The sequence below is a fragment of the Erpetoichthys calabaricus genome, chromosome 1 (assembly GCF_900747795.2).
Source record: "Erpetoichthys calabaricus chromosome 1, fErpCal1.3, whole genome shotgun sequence".
NCBI classification, from domain to species: domain Eukaryota; kingdom Metazoa; phylum Chordata; class Cladistia; order Polypteriformes; family Polypteridae; genus Erpetoichthys; species Erpetoichthys calabaricus.
In genome coordinates this window covers 215,940,750-215,964,833 of record NC_041394.2, presented here as the reverse complement: position 1 = coordinate 215,964,833, position 24,084 = coordinate 215,940,750, and the positions used below count along the sequence as shown (strand labels likewise).

Below are 24,084 nucleotides of genomic sequence, written 5' to 3'. Positions count from 1 at the left end.
ACAAAGAGGACATACTAGTGTACCAGGACCAAAGTCTGAGACCCTCACAGTCGTATCATCAGCTACCTTACCTCTGTGCAATGTTCAATGGGTTCCAAAGGGATTTTTTTTTTCTATTTAAAGTTTCTATTATTAGGTTATAGTGTTGGTTGTTTATACCATCTGCTGGAATGAAAAATGATATGCGATTTTTAATTCACACGACAAACACCTGGTAATGGACATGTCACCCTTGAGTGAGAGTGTTGTGAGCAATGTCATAAGTTATGTCATTATCATATCATGGACTGGGCCAGGTTGTGCGCATTATTACTTACATACATCAGTCATGCATCCAAACTACATGTTTTCTTTCCTCAAAGTATAAGATCAGCATATAATCATATGACTCAACTGATCTATAGCCAATAATGTGGTAGAAGAGGAAAGAATATGTAGATGCATACATGCAACAATGCAATTTTGTGCCTACATTTTTGCCATTATAGTAAATTAAACAATGTCTGAAATGTGAAAGTACTTTAAAACATGTTAAAAATTCAAGTCCAATAAGCCTATAGGTAAAAAGTGAAACCTGCCACTGTGAAGAAGTGACTAAGTTGTGCTCACAAAATGCTAACATTGATTCACTGAAAGCACCTTACTGATGATTGGTTAACAGACTACACTAGTTGCATACCTTTTGTAATTGTGAGAATTACTATTACATAACTTGTTAAATGCATTCAAAACAAAAAAAAACCAACACTGTTGCTTTGGTACATGGTTGCAGTTTTAATAAAATGGTATATGGGACATTGAAAATTTTTATAAATCTAAAAGGGTCATGCGCCAAAAACCTGCTTGGATTGCTGGAAAACTGTAAGCCATTCTTATTTGTCAGTCTGCTTTCCTTTTTCTAGGAAGCAGCATTTAGTACTGAGAAAAGCGCTATATAAATGTAATGAATTATTATAATTATTATTATTATTTAATAAGAGTAGCAGCATTAAATGAAAATGCTCTCTTAGCTTAACTTCATGTATTGAAATAAGCAGAGTATTAGTGAAGCAAAAAGCTTGAATGAACTCAGCAACTTATTAGAGGAGCTTAAGTGAAATGAATGGCTCTTGAACAGGTATAAGAGCTGGATTTAGGATGCTAGGATATATTTATTTAACACTGGAATCCCTGAAGCCTGCAAAAATATTCGTAACGTTGGGCCACCTCCTCATGACTGTGTTAATTGCATGCCGATAGCACTTTTGTTTCGCAATTGTACCAACTGGCCGGAGGCAGGCAGCCTGCTATCCCATCTCCCACCAAGGCAGCTGAAGTCAGACATTAAATTCTCAGAATTGAAGTCTGATTATCTGGGAGTGAGGTGGCTGGAATTGTATAGGAAAATGTTATTTGAAATACATATATTTCATGTGTTACGTATCTACAACAATATGTAAATGTATGCTTTTTACTCAAGAATAAAACTGAAAAAAGAATTGCTCAATTTACATGTTGCTGTCAATGTGTGAAAACTGAAAACCAAATATCAATCAACAGGAAGTAGAGACATTTATATGCATGTGTGTGTTTGCATCTTTCACAGTGGAAATGCAGAGGTCTCACAAATATCTGCTTCACTGGTGCAGGGGTAAGAACTGCTGCTTCATAACTAAGACATTGCCAACTAACTCTTACTTGACAATATTTGTTCTCCTGCTTATACAAATCATATTGAGCAATGGTTTAAAGTTTCTAATACTAATCTAAAGTTTCTAATATATTGAGCTCCACCCACAAGAGCAGGCTGCCAAGCTATATAGCCAACTACTGGTCTGGTACTGAGCAGCTACTTTTGTCATTAAAAAGGTATACTAACAGCTCTTTATAACATAATGCACATTTATCCAGTCCACCTACTCTTACTCCTGTTCTCTCAGATCTTAAAGCTTCAAACAGTCTTTCACATCAAATGGCTCAGCACTAATTTTTGGTATATGGATCTGTGCCTGATCTAACTCCTACCAATAATTCTTGGACCTGCTCACTTCTACAGGTAAGTTAAATTAGATTTTTGAGTTTCATGCAAAAATAAGTCAATCTTTTTGGTTCCAGTATACCTTTCTATGATTTAACTCATTGTTATCTGAAAAACTAAGCCTAATGAACACTGCATAAATGGACTATAAAGCAAGTCTCCAACCTTTTCTCCCCTGAGAGCTACTTTTACAAAATGAAAATGTCCAAGAGCTACTCATGTTTTCTAACGTTTATTCTCATTGCTTATTTCAACCCAAACAAACTGAATAAGCTTGTTTTGCCTGAACATTTACAAAATGTTGGTGTCCACAACTCACATTTTGCATTAAAATATCACAAAAAATATTTAGTTCACCTGCAAGTGCATTTTGTATGTCTGTATACATTTTCTAGTATATCTCACACTATTGAATTAAAACATGAATGCTGTCAAAACAAAACAATGCAATTGCAAATACACAGATATTACTTATTCATTTGTTATTTTGTTACATGTCACTGTTTCACTTCACAAGAGTATTCACATGTCCAGTTGCATGTGTGATGTGTTGGCTAGCATCTGCTTTTCAGCGTAACTTTCTCATTAATACAATAAACCATCATCATTAGGAATGTTTCTACAGCTCTACTCAACCCTTCAGGTTCATTTTAATTTCGGTCCGACGTTTCAGACCAAGTAAAATCAACTCAACTTCATAAAATTATTATTGGAGGAGATGATGCATCTCTTACACTAGACATTGAATCATTTTTTTAAACCTTTTATTGTGCACAGTTTTAATTGGAACATTGTCTTAAAATAACTACTGAGTTTACTTTTGATAGCCTACTAGATATGAATGTGTGTTTATAGTGTTGTGAGTATTACAGTAGATGAAGCTGCATTTGACTAAAATGGAGGGCTATTCCTGGCCCAGCTTGGATGGCATAGTGAAAGAAAACAGAAGGATGGGCATTCTGCCCAGGCTGGTTGTTAGTACTTTTCCTGGTTGGGAGGTCATAGCGGAAGGACAGAGGAAGTCTACTTCCTGAACCACAGAGTGGCAGAATTCCCTGGTGGAGCTCCCATTTGTATATTCACAGGGCACAGTGGAAGTTGTAGCCCGGATGGCCAACCCTGTTTGTGTACTTGGGTTCTTCCAGGGGGAGCTATCTTCCTACTTTGGTGGCTTCCACTTGGCCTGGAAGTGCTTTCAATATGAAATGTTGTGGCACCGGAAGTAATCTCGGGTCCAGCATAAAAGAAGCCACCTTATCTTCATCGAGGAATCAAAGTCAGAAGGTGGTGGGCAATGCTTGCTGGTGGAGAATAGAGTAGATGACAAGAGAAACCAATTTGTTTGGTCTGGAACCTGTAAAAGGTATTTTGTAAAAACACTATGTACAGTAGAACCTCTGATCACAAACGTTTCCGAACATGTACAAATCGGGTTACAATCAAAAAGTTTGCCAAAACTTTGCATCTGTTCACGACCACATGCTCTGATGGCGAACAAAAACACTGGTGGCCACTTTCCCTATGCACGTTCGTACGCGCCAATGATTTGCCATTCTCCATTTCCCATTTTCTTTTGTTTGCGTATACAGGGCCTAACAAAGCAGCTGATGCTGCAAAAGGAGTTACAATGTTAACCAAGCAGAGGCCTCGGGTGGTGGAAAAACTGTTGCTAGTGTGGTTGAACGAGAAGCAACTTGCAAGGGATAGCGCAAGCAAGGTGATCATATGCAAGAAAGCCAGGAAGATTCATGGCGATTTGCTGAAAAAAAATCCTTCAAGTGGTGAAGGTGAGGAGTTTAAAGCCACTAGAGGATGGTTTGAAAAGTTTTTCAAGAGAAGGGCCATTTAATTTTTTTTCCCCTGTGCTTAAAACTCATTAAAAAAAAAAGTGTTTACAGCGAGCAGTTCGTAAGGGTCTAGCGCAAACTCTCAGTGTTATTGAATGTTTTTACATTTAGTTTACCATTACACTGTGCATTCTATGGTATAATTAACTATTTTTGTGCTTAAAAAATATGTGTATTTACATACAGTTCGTACAGTCTGGGACAGATTAATCTTATTCACACACAATCTTATGGGGAAATTATGTTCGGGTCACGTCCAGAGTTTTGGAACAAATTACAGTAATGACCAGAGATACCACTATATTTGAATGCATGGTTGTGTGGTTTAATTGTGTTTGGGGGTGTGGGGCTCAGTGGCACCACCAACTGGTCACAGGGAATGATTATAATCTGTGTTGCAGACCTAGCATTACTGGGACTTAATGCTGCTTGCTTAACCAGGAGAAATTTTTGTATACCATTTTTTCTGTGGTTTAAGCTCATCAGGAAGCTGCCTGTGTTACTTGTTGCAAAAGTGATGTGTGTGGTGGAGACTGCGTGTTCTGTTACCTTCTGACACCAAGCAGCATATGCCGGTACAACAGTGGAGATGGAAAAAGGTGATAAAGACAAAAGCTGAGACTGCCCTCACATCCACATCACAAACAACATCAAGAGCTGGCTAGGAGAAAAAGGTGTGTGATCAATTTAAACAGGCTTCAACTTGGTAGAGCCAAATTTTAATGTTCAAATGCAGTTAAGAACTATATGGTCTACATGTTCTAAAACTGATATTGTGTTTCTCTCAGCAATTGAATTTATATAAACACTAGCTGATTACCCAGTGGCTTCGCTCACTGAGTGCAAGGGAAAAAAACTAAAATGTATTTATAAAATAAGTTTTTTAATTACCAATGTTATTTTTGAACAAATAAAGAGTATTTACAATAAATAGAAATTATATAAATATTAATTATTAAGTAGTAAAACATTTTGATAAAAGAATTTGAAGAAGATAAGAAGCTTATAAATTATTAAACAGGCAAACATTAACATTTAAGAAGTAAAGATATATTGGAGTACTACTGCAGTGGTTTCGGGCAAACTACCTGCTTGACAACCTTGCACTATGTGCCTGTGATTTAAGTGAAAAATTATTGTGAGAAATGTGGACGCTGCCTTTCCGTGCTTAACAGGCAGAAGGTCCAAACAATTCCCAAGTCTAATACTTAACATGAAGAGGTCGGTGCATCTTTTTAGATATAAACCATACATTTTCATAAAAAAACTAATCACAAAAGCAACCTTGAATGTTGGGGGGGGGGTTTAGTGACCCAAATTCATCTTAAGGGACAGTAAGTAGCCGTGCACCACAATTTACCAAGAGAGTCCCGGTTCGATAGCGCTGATTACACTTATTCACAAAGATTTCCACTGTCCCAGGAGCCGACGGGGCACTTGAAGTGTGACAAACAGTGCGAGAAGAGAGGACGCTGCTCAAAACTGTGAAGCTGTTGAACCGGAGGAAAAGCCCGACATTCCGCGCCTCCCAGCATCCACTTTGTTCTTACGACCCCTCGCCGCTGAAGGCAGTCTCGTCTTCACATTGTTTACAGCTCGGCGCAGTTAAAAAGTAGAAAGACGCAAAGCTGTTTTCTTCATCTCTCTTACTATCAATGTGTAGTGCGTTCCTCTTAAGTTGAATGAGTAGCCAGCACACACAAAAATCTCCTACTCTTAGGAAAATTAATTCTATTAAGTACGGAACCAAACCAAACCTTAGCCCCAATTTGATCGTCATCTGGAGTTGTCTTTTATGAATTTATACAAAGGAAATAATTACCCCCAACAATTCTTTAAACAATCAAAAAAGAATATTATAAACTAGCAAAATACCCGCGCTTCGCAGCGGAGAAGTTAAAGAGGTTATGTAACCATATATATACATAAACATATATACATATATATACATATCTACATATATATATATATATATATACATATAAATATAGACATACATATATACATACATTCACATATATATATATATATATATATATATATATATATATATATATATATATATATATATATATATATATATATATACTGTATATATACATATCTACTTATTGGCTCCTGTATTTAGGATATAGCGGGTTGGATAATGGATGGATGGACATCTGTATGCATAGCCCTATTTGCCTGTTTTCGTTTTTTTTTTTCTTTCTTCAGTAATATTTCAGTAAACCCGGAGCTTGTCAGTTCAAATCCTGGTACTGACACCACTGTGTGACCCTGAGGAAGTCACTTCACCTGCCTGTGCTGCAAAAAACAAAAGTAATGTAACAAATTGTACCTCAGATGTTGTAAGTTGCTGGAATAAAGGCATAAGTAAAATAGATAAATATGTATTATACACATAGGAACTATTCATTTATTTTCAGTTAAGTTATCTGCAGCAAACCTTTATAAATGAGGGTTTCTCCTTTTTAGATAGTGCAAACTGTTTCTTCTTCATTGACGTTTTCTCTTGGAGAGCTTTTTTCATTTCATTGAAAATTAAAGCAGCAGCTGCCAAAATATGTAGCTTTCTTATTAATTTTTCAACATTGTGTAAAATAAATTTATAAAGTAACATAAAAGGTTTAAATACTGGTTATCCTTTTACACTAAAATATTACTAAAGAGATACAAAAAAAGTAAAATGCATATGTTATTTTTCTTTAAGGAGATTAAATATTACTGAAGAAAAAAAAAACTAAAAATACTGTGTAAGCATACATATTACCACATGTGCAATTAAACGTGTGCATTTACGGGGTGATTTCTCAGGCTTAAAAGCTCGCCTTTTATTAAAAAGGTAAATGCAAACTGTTTTCATTCTGAAGGGCACAAACCACGTTAGATTTCAGACGTTAAACACACAAAAATGTCGGTACACCAGATAAATAAGCGCAACATATTATCAGTTGTATTGTATGCTTACAATACATATAGAAATGTGTTAATCGTTAACTAATATTATGGGATGGTGTTTTTCGACTCGCGCCTTGATTTAAACGATTGCATTTCTTGGTGGGTTTGCGTAGCTTATTGTCAATATCTTTACACGTCTTTTTAAGACTTAATTTAAAAAGGTTTTCTTTTCTTCTTAATTAAAATTTAAAAGCAATACTTCACCGCTGCGAAGCCCGTCTAGCGCTGACGTCTGAGGTTCGATTACCGTAAGCGAGTGCAGTGAGTGTGTACGGCTGATGAGCCAAGAATAAGGGGGAAACACGTGTCGCATACTCTTTGCATTATTTGACAGCAAACTATTTTCAACCATTCTATGATCTGCTTCTCACAACTGAAGGCACCGTGGCTGATGTTACCTCACTTGCTGGCCAACCATAAGCGTTACCTGGTAGGTAACCAGCCACTCACTTCACTCCCTTACGGGAATCGAACCTCGGACGTCAGCGCTACAGGCGAAGCCCCTAAAATTGCGCCACGGCGTGTGGTTCGTTTATTTGACAACATGTAGATCGGGGTAATTACATTCACGGCATTCGTAGTCTGATTCACAATCTGATTGTATGGGTGGTTACCTACCAGGTAACGCTTATAGTTGGCCAGCAAGTCAGCTCGAAGTGATCACTCGAGTGAAGGCAGCTTCACAAAAAAACAGATCCTTAACAAACTGTTATTAGTATATTTTCCCTCAATTTAAAAAGGTTTTCTTTTCTTCTTAATAAAAATTTAAAAGCAGAACTTCGCCGGTGCGAAGCGCGGGGATTTGAGCGACTGACGCATACAGACATATTCATGAGTGCAGGTACTTCGGAAAGAAAGCACCGTGTAAACCTAAAGTTTAAATTAAGTTCATAGACCTACAAAAGGTTGCCATTGATTTGAGGCAAGATTGCTTTTCTCCTGTACAACTATACGTTGCATTCTCAAGAGTGTGCTTGCACGGCTTCGGATAGAGATATATATATATATATATATATATATATATATATATATATATATATATATATATATATATATATATATGTATGTATGTATGTATATCTATATATATGTATGTATATCTATATATATATATATATATATATATGTAACCTTATAAGTACTGCCTTACTTCTCTTTAAGAAAGGAAGATGTAATGATACTTGATTTAAACGACAGATCATAGAATGGTTGAAAATAGTTTACTGTGAAATAATGCAAAGAGTACGCGACACGTCTTTCCCCGTTATTCTTGGCTCATCAGGCGTACACACTCACTGCACTCGCTTACGGTAATCGAACCTCGGACGTCAGCGCTAGAGGGGCTTTGCAGCGGTGAAGTATTGCTTTTAAATTTTAATTAAGAAGAAAAGAAAACCTTTTTAAATTAAGTCTTAAAAAGATGTGTAAAGATATTGACAAAAAGCTACGCAAACCCACCAAGAAATGCAATCGTTTAAATCAAGGCGCGAGTCGAAAAACACCATCCCATAATATTAGTTAACGATTAACACATTTCTATATGTATTGTAAGCATACAATACAACTGATAATATGTTGCGCTTATTTATCTGGTGTACCGACATTTTTGCGCGTTTAACGTCTTAAATCTAACGTGGTTTGTGCCCTTCAGAATGAAAACAGTTTGCATTTACCTTTTTAACAAAAGGCGAGCTTTTAAGCCTGAGAAATCACCCCGTAAATGCACACGTTTAATTGCACGTGTTAATATGTATGCTTACACAGTATTGAAAGACACTCAACAACGTCATTTACCTTTGTTCCCGCGTTTGATAAAAGGCGAGCTTTTAAGCCTGAGAAATCACCCCGTAAATGCACACGTTTAATTGCACATGTGTTAATATGTATGCTTACACAGTATTAAAAGACACTCAAAAAGTAACGTCATTTACTTTCGTTCCCACGTTTGACTCGTGCTGTAAATCTCTTCCTTGTTTTTAGTTCACGTGATTACGTAGGAGGCATGATGATGCGATATGTGACTCCGCCTCCTCCATTAGAGTATATGGACAAAAAACAGGTTCCAGTTATGACCATTACGCGTAGAATTTCGAAATGAAACCTGACTAACTTTTGTAAGTAAGCTGTAAGGAATGAGCCTGCCAAATTTCAGCCTTCCACCTACACGGGAAGTTGGAGAATTAGTGATGAGTGAGTCAGTCAGTCAGTCAGTCAGTGAGGGCTTTGCCTTTTATTAATTAGTATAGATAAAAACAAAACAATAAACACCCTTTAAATCCTTGTCAAATCTATAATAACTACACAAACCCTAATTAATATGCCACCCTCTTAAACACTCTATAGTATACTCCCCAGAAAACGGCGAAACAGCAAAGAAAGAAAGCAAGCAAGGAAAAGAAACAGAAAATTACCCTATTTAAAAACAGCACAAATATATTCACAGCAGTTAAACCTATATTACATCTACAGTAATCCCTCGCTATATCGCGCTTCGCCTTTCGCGGCTTCACTCCATCGCGGATTTTATATGTAAGCATATTTAAAAATATATATCGCGGATTTTTCGCTGCTTCGCGGGTTTCTGCGGACAATGGGTCTTTTAATTTCTGGTACATGCTTCCTCAGTTGGTTTGCCCAGTTGATTTCATACAAGGGACGCTATTGGCAGATGGCTGAGAAGCTACCCAACTTACTTTCTCTCTCTCTTGCGCTGACGTAGGGGGGTGTGAGCAGAGGAGCTGTTCGCACACCTAGACGATACGGACGCTCGTCTAAAAATGCTGAAAGATTATCTTCACGTTTGCTATCTTTTGTGCAGCTGCTTCCTGAAACGACATGCTGAACGGTGCTACGCATACTTAAAAGCACGAGGGGCACGTATTGATTTTTTTATCTGTCTCTCTCTATCTCTCTCTCTGCTCCTGACGGAGGGGGTGTGAGCTGCCGCCTTCAACAGCTTTGTGCCGTGGTGCTTCGCATACTTAAAAGCCAAACAGCACTATTGATTTGTTTGCTCCTTTGAAGAGGAAGAAATGTTTGCATTCTCTTAATTGTGAGACTGAACTGTCATCTCTGTCTTGTCATGGAGCACAGTTTAAACTTTTGAAAAAGAGACAAATGTTTGTTTGCAGTGTTTGAATAACGTTCCTGTCTCTCTACAACCTCCTGTGTTTCTGCGCAAATCTGTGACCCAAGCATGACAATATAAAAATAACCATATAAACATATGATTTCTACTTCGCGGATTTTCTTATTTCGCGGGTGGCTCTGGAACGCAACCCCCGCGATGGAGGAGGGATTACTGTATATACAAATATAAATTAGACACACACACACAATCCCCACACGTTCCCCAGTCTCTTTTATATTAACTTTGTTTTAAATTCTAAATTCACACGGCCTGGGAAATCTGCAATGAATCCAGTGATCAAGTCAGATATGTTCCGCTGACTCGTATACTGAATTTAAATGTAAAAGAAGCGATCTCACCGGCCTGGCGACGATACCTTTGTTGAAGGAAGAAGTCCGTCTCACCCGGGTGTCTCGGTGTTAGTGTCCGTCTATGGCCGACGTCCACACCATAAAAGCAAAGTAAAGCCGTGTGCTCCAAAGGTCCTTCTAGGTTAGCCGGCACTCCTTCTCTGTGCACCCAACCGTCCTTATTACGGAGTCTCACTTGCTTTACCACTGGCTTCTTCTTTACATTCACCTTCCCAGCTCCTTATTTAAACAGTCTTTTTGCTTCTTTTCAATATCAGTAAAATAACTCTCACACAAATAATAAGGTCTTATATTATAATATGTTCTGTGGTCATACGTAATTTCCGTTACCCGTGGTCATACGTCATTTCCGTTTCAAACACGAAAAGAATTTTATTTATATAGATATGCATGTTGCAGAAAAGAAATGCTGGACCTTCTGTATTATATTAAATTTGAAGAATTGTAAAAAATTAAATAGAAGAAATTAGAAAGGGGGCAAATAATTTTTCACAGCACTGTTGAACTATTCACAATTCTATATCTTTAGCTTGAGTGTAGGGTTTGATTCCAAACTGTTGTTGCACCCTCATATGACAGCTGTCTGAAAATCTGTTTGTATCCATCTTGGGAACATTCTGCGAATTCAATACTATCTAGACTATCCTGTCTCGTGAGTGAGAGATAGAGATATAGAGATAGATGGATACTTTTTTAATCCCAAGGGGAAATTCACATACTCCAGTAGCAGCATACTGATAAAAAAACAATATTAAAGAGTGATAAAAATGCAGGTATAACAGACAGTACCTTTGTATACTGTTAATGTTTACTCCCCTAGGTGGAACTGAAGAGTCGCATACTGCGGGGGAGGAACGATCTCCTCAGTCTGTCAGTGGAGCAGGACAGTGACAGCAGTCTGTCGCTGAAGCTGCTCCTGTCTGGAGATGATACTGTTCAGTGGATGCAGTGGATTCTCCATGATTGACAGGAGCCTGCTCAGCACCCGTCGCTCTACCACGGATGTCAAACTGTCCAGCTCCGTGCCTACAATAGAGCCTGCCTTCCTCACCAGTCTGTCCAGGTGTGAGGTGTCCCTCTTCTTTATGCTGCCTCCCCAGCACACCACCGCGTAGAAGAGGGCGCTCTCCACAACTGCCTGATAGAACATCTGCAGCATCTTATTGCAGATGTTGGAGGATGCCAGCCTTCTAAGGAAGTATAGTCGGCTCTGTCCTCTCTTGCACAGAGCATCAGTATTGGCAGTCCAGTCCAATTTATCATCCAGCTGAACTCCCAGGTATTTATAGGTTTGTACCCTCTGCACACAGTCACCTATGATGATCACGGGGTCCATGAGGGGCCTGGTCCTCCTAAAATCCACCACCAGCACCTTGGTTTTGCTGGTGTTCAGTTGTAGGTGGTTTGAGTCGCACCATTTAACAAAGTCCTTGATTAGGTTCCTGTATATTCACGCTTTTATTTCAAACAAACAGTCAGACTTTTTCTTTTTGGGCACATAGACCACCAGCATGGCACTGCCAGATCTAAACAATAGTGTGGAGAGTTGCTCGCGTACTGAAGTGTCTATAGTTGCAGGTGGAAGCTGCCATCGCACTTTTCATTACTGATCTTTTCCTAAATAAGGAGTGGCATTGCACATGTACTTTATCAGTATGCCTATGTCGATCAAACACAGGAAGCTCTGCAGTCTAATTGTGACTTTAAGCTGTAGGAATATAAGTAATTAAATATAGGTAAACATTCGATGTGGCGCTTGTATATGCAACATATAAATGTTTTTCATATAAAAGAACATCAAGAAACATAATCGCAAACGGAACTTTGCATGATACCTTGGTGAGCTCTGTAAGCCCTGCTGTTTCGTTGAGGGACATGCATGTGGCAGATTCACTGGCAGGACGAAGCCCAACCTGTTGCTGCATCCAAACAATGCCATCTTTCACCTTTATGCCTGGTGCAGCTGCATTGTTCTTATGTGTGAGTGGGCATTTCTAGCGGGCAGGGGGTTATAGTATGTCTTTATTGAGTTTTATGAGAATAAAACTGATTATAAAAAAACGCCAACCTTTACAAGTACCCTAAGTTCTTGTCTATAAGCCGGACTCATGTATTAGCTGGAGACCAAAAATCATACGAATTTTTAAAATAAAATCGTATCATAGATAAGCCGGACTCATGGATAAGCCGAACGTACTATAACCTATAACTAATAGAAGGGAGGGAGGTCAGTGGTCTCACTCGCGCCCATTTAATTTCTTTAAGGGGGGAGAGAGTGTGAGATATTGCCGTCTCTCTCACTCCCCGCATGGCGCGGTTGGAGCGGCCGGAGCGCGTTCTTTCTGCTCTGGGCGTCGCCGAGTCAACACGAGCGCGTAGCGGTCATTTAAATTGTGATTTTATATGTAAGCATATTTAAATATATATCGCGGATTTCTGCGGACAATGGGTCTTTTAATTTCTGGTACATGCTTCCTCAGTTGGTTTGCCCAGTTGATTTCATACAAGGGACGCTATTGGCAGATGGCTGAGAAGCTACCCGGCTTACTGTTCTCTCTCTCTTGCGCTGACTATCTGTGATCCTGACGTATGGGGATTGAGCAGGGGGGCTGTTTGCACACCTAGACGATACGGACGCTCGTCTAAAAATGCTGAAAGATTATCTTCACGTTGCTATCTTTTGTAAAGCTGATTCCTGAAAAGACATGCTGCACAGTGCTTCGCATACTTAAAAGCTCGAAGGGCACGTATTGATTTTTGACTGAAAAACAAACTCTCCCTCTCTCTCTCTTTGTCTGCTCCTGACGGAGGGGGTGTGAGCTGCCGCCTTCAACAGCTTTGTGCCGCGGTGCTTCGCATACTTAAAAGCCAAACAGACATATTGATTTGTTTGCTTCACTCCTTTGAAGAGGAAGATATGTTTGCATTCTTTTAATTGTGAGACGGAACTGTCATCTCTGTCTTGTCATGGAGCACAGTTTAAACTTTTGAAAAAGAGACAAATGTTTGTTTGCAGTGTTTGAATAACGTTCCTGTCTCTCTACAACCTCCTGTGTTTCTGCGCAAATCTGTGACCCAAGCATGACAATATAAAAATAACCATATAAACATATGGTTTCTACTTCGCGGATATTCTTATTTCGCGGGTGGCTCTGGAACGCAACCCCCGCGATGGATGTATAAGCCGGACTTATGTATAAGCCGATATTCTATTTTTTCATTTTCACAACTTTTTTCCTTAGATAAGCCGCGGCTTATTGACAAGAACTTAGGGTACCATAAATTTACACTAGTTGGTACAAAGTCAAATCCAATGTATGTTTTTATTCTATAACAGTAAGAATAAGAACAGCTCACTACTCAAAATGGTAAATCTAGGAAGCGCCCCGAATTGAACCGGCATCCACTTGATTATGAGTCAGCAGTTCTTACCTCTGCACCACCCAAGCGGCCATGTCACCATCATACCCTAACCTGATTTCTTTATCTTCGGTTATATTGTTGAATAAAAGTGCACTTGTTTTGTTATACTTGAACCTTTTGTGAAAGTGTTTGATATTTGGACTTCAGTCTTCACATATTATACACGTCATGTCAAAATTTTGTCATTAGTACTATAACATGAAAAAAGTTTCTGTTTTAGGTATGTGTTCAACATTTCTTGCCATCCTACATTTACACAGATCATTGTAGACATGGAACACACATGAAATGCATGTGTTCCAAATAACAATAGATTATTTACCCTATACAACTCCAGGCACTTCTCACCCAGATAAACACACTTGAGCTGGGAGAACTTTGTGTCTGAGTTGAGCTGCGGAGGTGGGGGGATGGGACAGCAGGCTGCTTGTGCTGATCGACACATTTGCAAAACAAAAGACACTAATGGAGAGCTGTGAAGGAATTTAAAGTGGCCCGGGATTAAGACCTTTTTTCGTAGGCTTCAAGGATTCTAGTGTTAACAGAGACACACATTCACTAAGACTACACAATTAGCATTGAAATGTGAATCAATTTGACTCAGCCATTAAAAAAAATTACTAAAGAGAAATATTTAACCAGCCTTTGAAGCAAATGTAAATCTTGCAATGGCAAATGTTACAAACCTAACAGTGATTCTCTAACAAACCAGATTTTAAAAGCCATATTGGTAGAAAAATAATTTTAAATTGTTTAAATGAACATACAGTGGAACCTCAGGGCATGAACGTCTTGGACCACGTACAAATCGGGTTGCGACCAAAAAGTTCGGCAAACTTTTGCATCTGTTCACAACCACACACTCGGGAGACCGAGAGAGAGACAGAGAGAAAGCTGTTTGCATAAGGCCGAGAAGGCAGTTAAAGAATGCACTGGGCTTGTTTTTTAAAGAGACTGATTAGAGCAGGGGTGTCAAACTCAAATAATGAGTGGGCCAAAATTTAAAACTGAACAAAGCCGCGGGCCAAGGTTGAAAAAAATTACCTTTTAATAGGCACCCAAACAAGTTTTGCGTTGAAAATTGAACAAGCAAGGCTTATATAACTTTATAATGACATGCAAACCCGAGTTTCATGTTTAAATATAAAAATTGAATGCCTCTTTTCTATTTGCAGCCTTCTGAGGTAAATATCAAAATAAACTTTTTTCCACAGGCTAATAAATACATTTGAAAACAAAATAACAATAATGAATGAATCAAACATTCAAGCCTTGAAGTAGCAAGAGAAGAGTGCATGAATAAAATGTTTTTGCTCAGTTTGCTACACTGATTTGCTTTAACACTGAATATGGAACAAGCCATGCTTATAGCTTAACTTAACTTAATAGTGCAAAATCAACTGTCAAAGAACAAACGAAGAAACATCAATGGCATATTAAACAACATTTAAATAAAAAATGAATGCCTCTTTTCAATTTGCTAAATATCAACATTAACTTTTTCCACTGGCTAATACATAAATCAATCATTCAGGCCTTTTTACTGTTCAGTTTGCGACACACTGATCTAACATGGTGTGTTCAAGCCAGACACCTGGCATCTTTTCTTGGATGCTAGTTCATCAGTGTCGGGGCTCAGGCTTTGAGCTGAGGCAACCTTCATTATCGAACGAAGGTGTTCATCAGTGAGACGTGCCCTGTGAGATGTTTTCGTCATCTTCATTGAGGAGAAAAGTTGCTCACATAGGTAAGTGCTGCCGAACATGGAGAGCAATTGAGCAGCTTGGGTGCGGAGCTGAGGCATTGTGTCAGGGATGTGTTGTGGAAACTGTGCGGCGCCAACAGCATCATACTTTGACTTCAGCGTGTCATCACACTGGAGTTCAATCAGCTCCATTTGAATGTTAGTTGGTGCTTTTTCCACATCGACTGCGAAGGGATTACTAAGCAGTTCAAATCTCCATTTCTGACCATCAAAGTCGCCAAATCGTCGGTTAAACTCAGCGCCGAGTACACTGAGTTTTTCAGCAAACTGTGCGCACACGGCGGTAGAGATCTGCGTATTTATGGTTTGGCAACAGGGGAAATGGCCAAGGTTTCCTTGCAGCAGCTGATTCTCCCACAGGCAGAGTTTAGCTTTAAAAGCTTTCACTGACGAGTACATCTCGGTGATGATGCGGCCCCGCCCCTGTAGCTGCAGGTTCAGCGCATCAAGATGGCTTGCGATGTCAGACAGAAAGGCCAGCTCACACATAAACTTTTGCTCCTGGAGTTCTGCTGTGTCCTTCCCTTTGCTTTGCAGAAACTGACATATTTCTTCACGCAGCTCGAAAAATCTGTTCAGTACTTTTCCGCGGCTTAACCATCTCACCTCTGTGTGATACGGCACGTCTGTGTGTTCCGAACCAAACTCTTCCAGAAAAGACTTAAACTCGCGGTGATTCAGACCTTTGGGTCTTATAAAGTTAACAACTTGTGTTACTGTGGTCATAACATGTTCCATCTTTAGGGCTTTAGCACACAGTGACTCTTGATGTATAATGCAGTGATAAACCGATAGCTCACCTGCACAGTTCTCTTCCCGCATCTTTTCACGCATCCTGCCCACCAGACCATTCTTTTTACCACTCATCGCTGGCGCACCATCAGTGGTTAATCCCACGAGTTTATCCCACGGCAGGTTTATTTCAGTTACACATTTGCAAACCTCCTCAAAAATGTCCGTCCCTGTGGTTGTGCCATGCATGGATTTAAATCCCAAAAGCTCCTCCGTAACACACATTTTTGAGTCGACACCGCGGATGAAGACTGACAGCTGCGCAGTATCAGACGCGTCAGTGCTCTCGTCCACAGCGAGGGAAAAAGAAACAAAATCTTTCCCCTTTTCCATCAGCTGGTCATGCAGATTGGTGGCAAGATCACATATGCGCTCCGCTATTGTGTTCCTGCTCAGGCTTACGTTTGAAAAGGCCTGTTTTTTCTCTGGGCACACTTGGTCACAAACTTTCAGCATTATCTTTTTAATAAATTCTCCCTCATTAAAGGATCGGGTTGATTTGGCGATTTCTTCTGCCACGATATAACTCGCCTTTACAGCAGCCTCGTTTTGTGCTGTGGCTTTTTTGAACATATTTTGTTGTGAAACCAACCCTCTCTTCATCTCCTCTACTTTCTGGCTCCTTTGAGTTGTGTCCAGGTCCTTGTACATGTCCTGATGTTTCGTTTCATAGTGTCGCCTAAGGTTGTACTCCTTAGGTACCGACACGTTGGCTCCACAAACGAGACAAACAGGTCTGTCTTTCAGATACGTAAACATATATTCTGTCTCCCACCTGTCCCGAAAAGTTCTGTTTTCTCCCTTCCTTTTCGTCATTTTTGGTAGGGGTAAAACAGTGACACCTAGAGTTGTAGTATTGGGCCACAGCACGTCTGGAAAGAACGCTGCTTGCTAGAAATCTACTGACACAAAGCTGGCGCGCCAAAACAACCGCAGAGCATTATGGGATTTGTAGTATTCGCAGTGAATGCGGTGTTACAGCAACACCGCCGCTGTATAATACCGGTGGGCCAGCTCTAATGTTAATTTGATATTGCCCCACGGGCCAAATGAAATTACACGGCGGGCCAAATTTGGCCCGCGGGCCAGAGTTTGACACCTGTGGATTAGAGCATTGTTTTAACCTCATTGTATTTAATGAAGACTTTTTTCTATTGGATTTTAACCTCCTCTTCACTTCTGTTTACAGCGATTTGTTCGTAGCGTGCATTGTTGCAATGTTACTTTTCTTGGTTGTTTATTAAATTACGGATTTTTCAAATGTTCATGTTTTTCCCTGTGTTTAAAACTCATTAAAAAAAAAGTGTTTACAGCAAGCGGTTCGTAAGGCTATAGCGTGAATTCTTGCAATGTTACTTTTCTCTGTTCAAGGTTTTCTCAGTGTTATTCAATGTTTTTACATTTAGTTTACTATTACGCTGTGCATTCTATGGTATAATTAGCTATTTTTGTGCTTAAAAATCTTTAAAAAAAATATATATTTACATACAGTTCGTACGGTCTGGAACAGATTAATTGTATTTACATACAATCCTATGGGGGAAATTACTTCGGGTTATGACCAGAGTTTTGGAACGAATTACGGTCGTGACCCAAGGTTCCACTGTATCCTGAAATAACTTGGAATTTGCTAATTCAACAGTATAAACATAAATAATGTTTCAATTATTACTTTTAGTATTAATTTTAACCAGTATTTTTAGTTACTAGAGAGAAAATAAATTTGGAATGTGCACATGGTAAAATAAGTCAGGTAGTACATGATACTATGCTGAAATCACCCCAAAATTATAACATTTCCCCATCTGTTACACTGGGGGGAATACTCGTGTCTATAACACATTAAAAATTCAACCCCTGAATTCTATTTTTATGTTTATGAATGCTAATACTAATTTACTTAAATAAAATTTGGGTAACTACTTGACAAATATACCATTATTTTAAATCTGTCGACATGGTTGGTATTTTTATATTTGATTCCATTACAGAAAAAAGTTCTATATTGTTCATATGAATCATGAAAGTACTTTTAACAAGAAACCACTGATTTAGATTTGCTGTGGTACTGAATAGGTATCGAGTATTATAAAATTTCACTGGCATTGGTATTGAATGCAAAAAAATCTGGGATTTTTGACATCCCCAGTCACATACTGCAAACATATATAGCCTATTAAGCATGATCGCTCCCATTTTTTATTTATTTGCCTAATACTCTATTCCTTATTTTTACTGAAAGTGTGGGGAGCAAAATATTTTAATTTATTGTTACGCCTTATTAAAAGTTTGTGACAATAAATTCTGAACTTTATAAATTGTCATTTGTATAGACTGTGGTAATCTGTGTGATCAGCCCAGCTCCAGTGGGACTGTTAATATAGCTGGCCTGCTCAGCAATAGGACAGTCAGATTATGAGGTTCAGTCAAAGCAGTAGAAGCCATACACAGAAACTATCTATAAATGACTGTTCTGCCTAAATATTTTTAACTGAATACACTGAATATTACAGTTTAACTAAAAGTAAGCTGTGTAAAAAACAGTGTCAATTGATGACTGACATACAATGTTATTGCCAGTATTAATTTCAATTTGTACATACCATATGTATAGAGAAACCATGGGTACAAATTCGGACCCTTAGCTGCATCAGAAAAAAGTATCCCACCAGCTACTTTAAGACTCTGCATGCATGTTAGTTCCATTCAACTTACTTTTAGAAATGGTGATTCCTCCAACATGCTGAGGAATTCCGGGAAGTAATCACCCACTTCTTCATCAACAGCTCCCACCAGACTAATTTGTCTCATTGCACCAGCTCGGTAAGTACCATGGGAGAAGGTTCTTTTCACCTGTCAAGCCCAAAGGAATAGCACTGTTATTTGCCAAATCATTAAAGAAATGTTCCTGCATACATCTTTACAAAATAATTCAACTGAAGGATTCAGCGGGTTGGGAAATGGATGGATGGATGGATGGATTAACACATACATAAATCTCCCACAGTTCTTTGTTAATTAAACTAAGCTGTTTTCCTTCCTTGTGTACTGAAACTGATGTACAGGTTTCTCAGTTCAATACTCTATATATGCACATCTCTATTGAGAGATCCCTGCATAAAAAAAATATACTTTCCACATTTAAAATTCATTGTCATGTAATTATAAGCAGTCTAGGCCATGTAAAATAAATAATTACATGATCTTTGTTTCCATGCATCCGTCATCAAAGTTAAGGGTTTTGAGAGAAACTTCTTTCAGGAAATAAAATGAAGACAAAATACAATTCAGTAGACCTCAAGCTACCGAACATTTAATATATGTTATAAACTATAGATATTAAACTAAATACAACCATAACCCTACACTGAAGTAATCACTTTTTAAAAAATACATATAAACAAACAAACAAACACAGACCGCTTCAAGGAGTAATACATTTAACACCCCAAGTAGAGGCTGAATTTCAAATTCTCCATGGCACAAATTAAAATTATCATAAAGAAAGCAGAGAAGCACAAATCTTGTGCCATGGGTCAGGTTTTTTTCCTGTACTGGAAATATCTGCAGCAGTACAGAATTTAGTGATACAGCATCTATGAATTTAGAAGTGAAACATTTTGTTATGCAAGCACCAATTAAATACATTTCTTATAAATTGTTATACAAAATGCGCCCATGCAAACACACACACACACAAATAAAAAAAAAAAAATAAGAGTACTTGCTCTCAGTGCATTAATGATATATTGCAATATTGTGTGCATGCCAAGGTAAAACTGGACAATTATATAAGAAAGCGAAAACTTATGATTCTGACCTTACACAAACATTAAGACTTAAGTAATAGTTTTAACTAAGTAATCTTTTGCACTAACAAAGAACATACTAAAACTATAGATATAAATATTTAAGTCACACTACAGTTAAAGAGAATAAAATTCATTTTCACTCTAAGACCTGTATTGCCTGCCTTTAGGTTTCTGCATAAAATTCGGCAATTGCTTTGAGGTTCTCTTATATTTGCTCCTGAATCAAAACACAGCCACATATTCATTTGTTGCCAGGGAAACTATGGATCTTCAGTTTCCTTAACTCGATCATGCAATGGTTTTAAATTACTGTACTGATGAGGAATAATAAAGACAAGCATATATAGATACAGGCACAATTCTGCAGTGCAGACAGATTAAAACCTATGATGCACTGATTTCACAGAAGTTTATATGCAGAAACGTTCATTGGAAATAAACATTAAAATTAGATTTTTATACTTCATGAAGTGGAAAACTCCTCTGCTACTTTGTATACTACTGAATACATTCAACTGATTGATGATTTCCAGTTATCCACATAGGTGGAACTCTGGTTTCATAATGTGTGTGTGTTTACCCTGTGAGGGACTGGTGCCTACTAAGTGTTGTTCCTGCCTTGCACCTAATGATTGCTAGGATAGGCTTCAGAAGACCCCATTCTAGATAGGCAGGTAAATAAATGGATAGATGGATGAAAAATAAAATGAAAATGAAATTAAAATGAAGCACCTTATTAACTCAAATCACAATGGAAAAATATCCAACATTACTATCTCCTTTATCAGGCCCTACTCAGCTTAACACTAGAATCCCTGAAGTCTACAAAAAAAACCCAGCCCACCTTAAATCCCTTCACACCTCTACCATAAGCGTCTTTTGTTTTGTAAATGCATCAATCAGCACAAGCAGCAAGCAGCCTGCTGTCCCATCCCCCACCTTGACAGAGCTCAACTTGGGCAAAAAAGTCTCCCAGCTCAAGCCAAGGGTCCTTATCTTCATGTGATCCTCCTGGAGTTGTATAGGGTAAATAATATAGTATATCATTATTTGGAATACATGCATTTTATGTGTGTTCCGTGTCTACAAAGATCTGGGTAAGTATAGGATGAAAGGAAATGCGAGGCAAGAAAGTTTTATTTTATTTACATTTATTTAAATTTTATGTTCATTTATTTTATTTCTATTTATGTTATTTATGTTAATTGAATGTTTTTTTCTTCTATTATTGTAAAGCACTTTGGCCACAGCATTCCTATGTTGTTTTAAATGTGCTATATAAATAGACATTGACATTAATAATGACGTTAAGTGTATAATGTGTGAAGACTTTATTCCTAATATAAAATAAAACATATGCGCAACATTTGAATTTATTTTGTAATGGATGGCATATTAAACTATTTTGTAAAATCTGGACATATAATCTGTATTTAAATGGTCCAGCCATTTAAGGCAATTCTATGTCATTTTTTTAATCCACTTAAGAAAGAAAGGTAGAAAGTACAGACATCTTTACTTTGTCATTTTAAAAGACAATAAAAAAAAAAAAAAATCACACATGCAAGAAAAGTTCCTTTTTTGTTGAAGAGAAAAAACTAGCTGCTGTTTGCTTGCATACTATATCAGTAAGTAAGGACAATGGGTCCAACAGTAATGATACTTTTAAGGTGTGGAAGAGGTATTTATATGAAAAAAGTAATTGTACCTTTTCCCTTTGAAATTAAACTTTTTATTTCAAAAATTAAAATGAACTAGCCAACCTGCGGCATAGCATACGCCGCATAATCACGCCGCTTTTTTTAATGATTTTTAAGCACAGAGAAAAAAATGAACATTTGAAAAATCCGTAATTTAATAAACCAGCAAGAAAAGTAACATTGCAACAATGCACACTACGAACCAACATACAATCATCGTTCAGTACGCACTACCTGCTCATGTGCCCGCCCCCAACTCTTCACCGGAGTCACTTTTGTCTCTGCTACAGTCCACATGCACCTCTGAGCCACGTTGTCTTTTCATTGTTCTTTGCGGTTACAGCTGCTTTTCTATATATGATCCACCAAGTCACCCGACCATGGTAGTAGCGAGGGGGGTGTGTGTACAAAGGGCAGGGACGTAATCAGTGCGAGCGTATGACCCGCACTTACTGGGAATTCCTCGTTCGTGGGGAACAATTGCAAGCCTCGGTCCCCATCATGAATGGGGTTCAATGGCTTACCCACGCCTGTTGGCGCTGGATAGAAACGTTGATCCATTCAGTGTAGCACGCGTGCAGTACTGGACATCCAAGGGAATCACAGACCTGTTAATGCTCAATCTCACGTGTCTGAAAACCACTTGTCCCTCTAAGAAGTTGGACGCTGACCGCTTGGCGATCGCGTAACTATTTAGCAGTAGGGAGTCTCATTCGTTTTCGGAATTAACCAGACGAATCGCTCCAGAACGCTAAGAACGGCCATGCACCACCACCCACAGAATCGAGAAAGAGCTATCAATCTGTCAATCCTCTCCGTGTCCGGGCCGGGTGAGGTTTCCCGTGTTGAGTCAAATTAAGCAAAATTTGTGTGTGGTGAGTTGTTGCGTCCGGGCACATGAGCAGGCACTGTGAATGCCTTGAGAGCGTGGGTGGACGTGTGCCGGGGAATAATGAGTATCCATATATCTTCTTAGATATAGAAAGCATCTGATGCGGTGTTTGGTGTATTGTTGCAGTTTGTGAGTTAGCAGTTGTGATGGTTTTACACTCCAGTACATTGCGGTGAACGCTGGTAACAGTCAGGCAGGCGTTCTCGTCCCATGCTCTTAGAGTCGTTGGGCGTGTCTCTGTATGGGTTCGAGTTGTTGGGCGGTGCTCTGTCGTTTGTATCCCATAATCGGATGACTTGGTGGATTATATATAGAAATGCAGCCGAAACCGAAAAGAATAATGAAAAGTCAACGTGGCTCAGTGGTGCATGTGTACTGTAGCAGAGACGAAAGCGAGTTGGTGAGTTGTTGCGTCCGGGCACATGAGCAGGCACTGTGAATGTCTTGAGAGCGTTGGTGGACGCGTGCTCGAGTTGGTGGGAGTGAGTTAGTGGGCTGGGCTTTGTGAGTTGACTGACATGGCTATTTTTTGCATATCCCATGGTTGTCTTCCAGCAGTGTGAATGCCTCGAGAGACAGGGTGTCCTTGTTTGGTGAGTTGTTGCAGTTTGTGAGTTAAAAGCTGCGATGGTCTTACACGTTTGGTGAGTTGTTGCAGTTTGTGAGTTAAAAACTGCGATGGTTTTACATGCTGGTAACAGTCAGGCTAGGCGTTCTCGTCCCATGGTCTTAGAGTTGGTGGGCGTGGCTCTGTATTGTCGGCAGGCGTGGCTCTGTGAGTTGTCGGCGTATCCCATCGTCTTAGCGTTGGTGGGCAGGTCTCTGTGAGTTGGCAGGCGTGGCTATATCGTGCATATCCCATGGTTGTCTTGCCTGTTCTGTCGGCTTAGTGAATTATATATATAGATTCTTAGAGGAAGGAGTTTGACAGCATTTAAGAATTACTCAGCCGCATATACACACACACACACACACGCATCTGAAAAATGGCAAGCATTCTAAATTCTGCATATGACATGACATGGAAATAGGTTTATATAAAATGAATGCTTAAGCCAATTTTAACCATTTTTTCCATTAACTGTGTCTTTTAGGTTATAGAGTATGTGATTACCTCTGCTCTACGCTGACACACCAGAACCAAGAAAGTAATTTTAAAATTTTTTTCTAAAAGAGTAATGTCTAGTTTACACTAGAGTGACCATTCAAATACTGATCCATATGACACAGAAAAAAACACCACATTTAGAAAATGTGTGCTGGACATACTGAAAGAGAGGAAAAAAATGTCTAAATCAAGTGGTTTCACTTGAACTGTTGACCCAATAGCACTGGATTCTGTCAAAATTTGTCTAACATATAATTATTTGAAAACTA

At 38.7% G+C, this 24,084-nt stretch overlaps 1 protein-coding gene across 1 annotated transcript in view; it reads right to left on the bottom strand.

Annotated features, from left to right (window-relative positions):
• The window catches only part of LOC114659331 (lysine-specific demethylase RSBN1L-like), a 157,087-nt gene that overhangs the window by 42,883 nt on the left and 90,120 nt on the right, over window positions 1-24,084 (bottom strand). Inside the window, exon 4 of the mRNA XM_028811765.2 lies at window positions 19,019-19,156. Within this exon, the coding sequence (XP_028667598.1) occupies window positions 19,019-19,156 (138 nt within the window). The remainder of the gene's footprint in view (window positions 1-19,018; window positions 19,157-24,084) is intronic.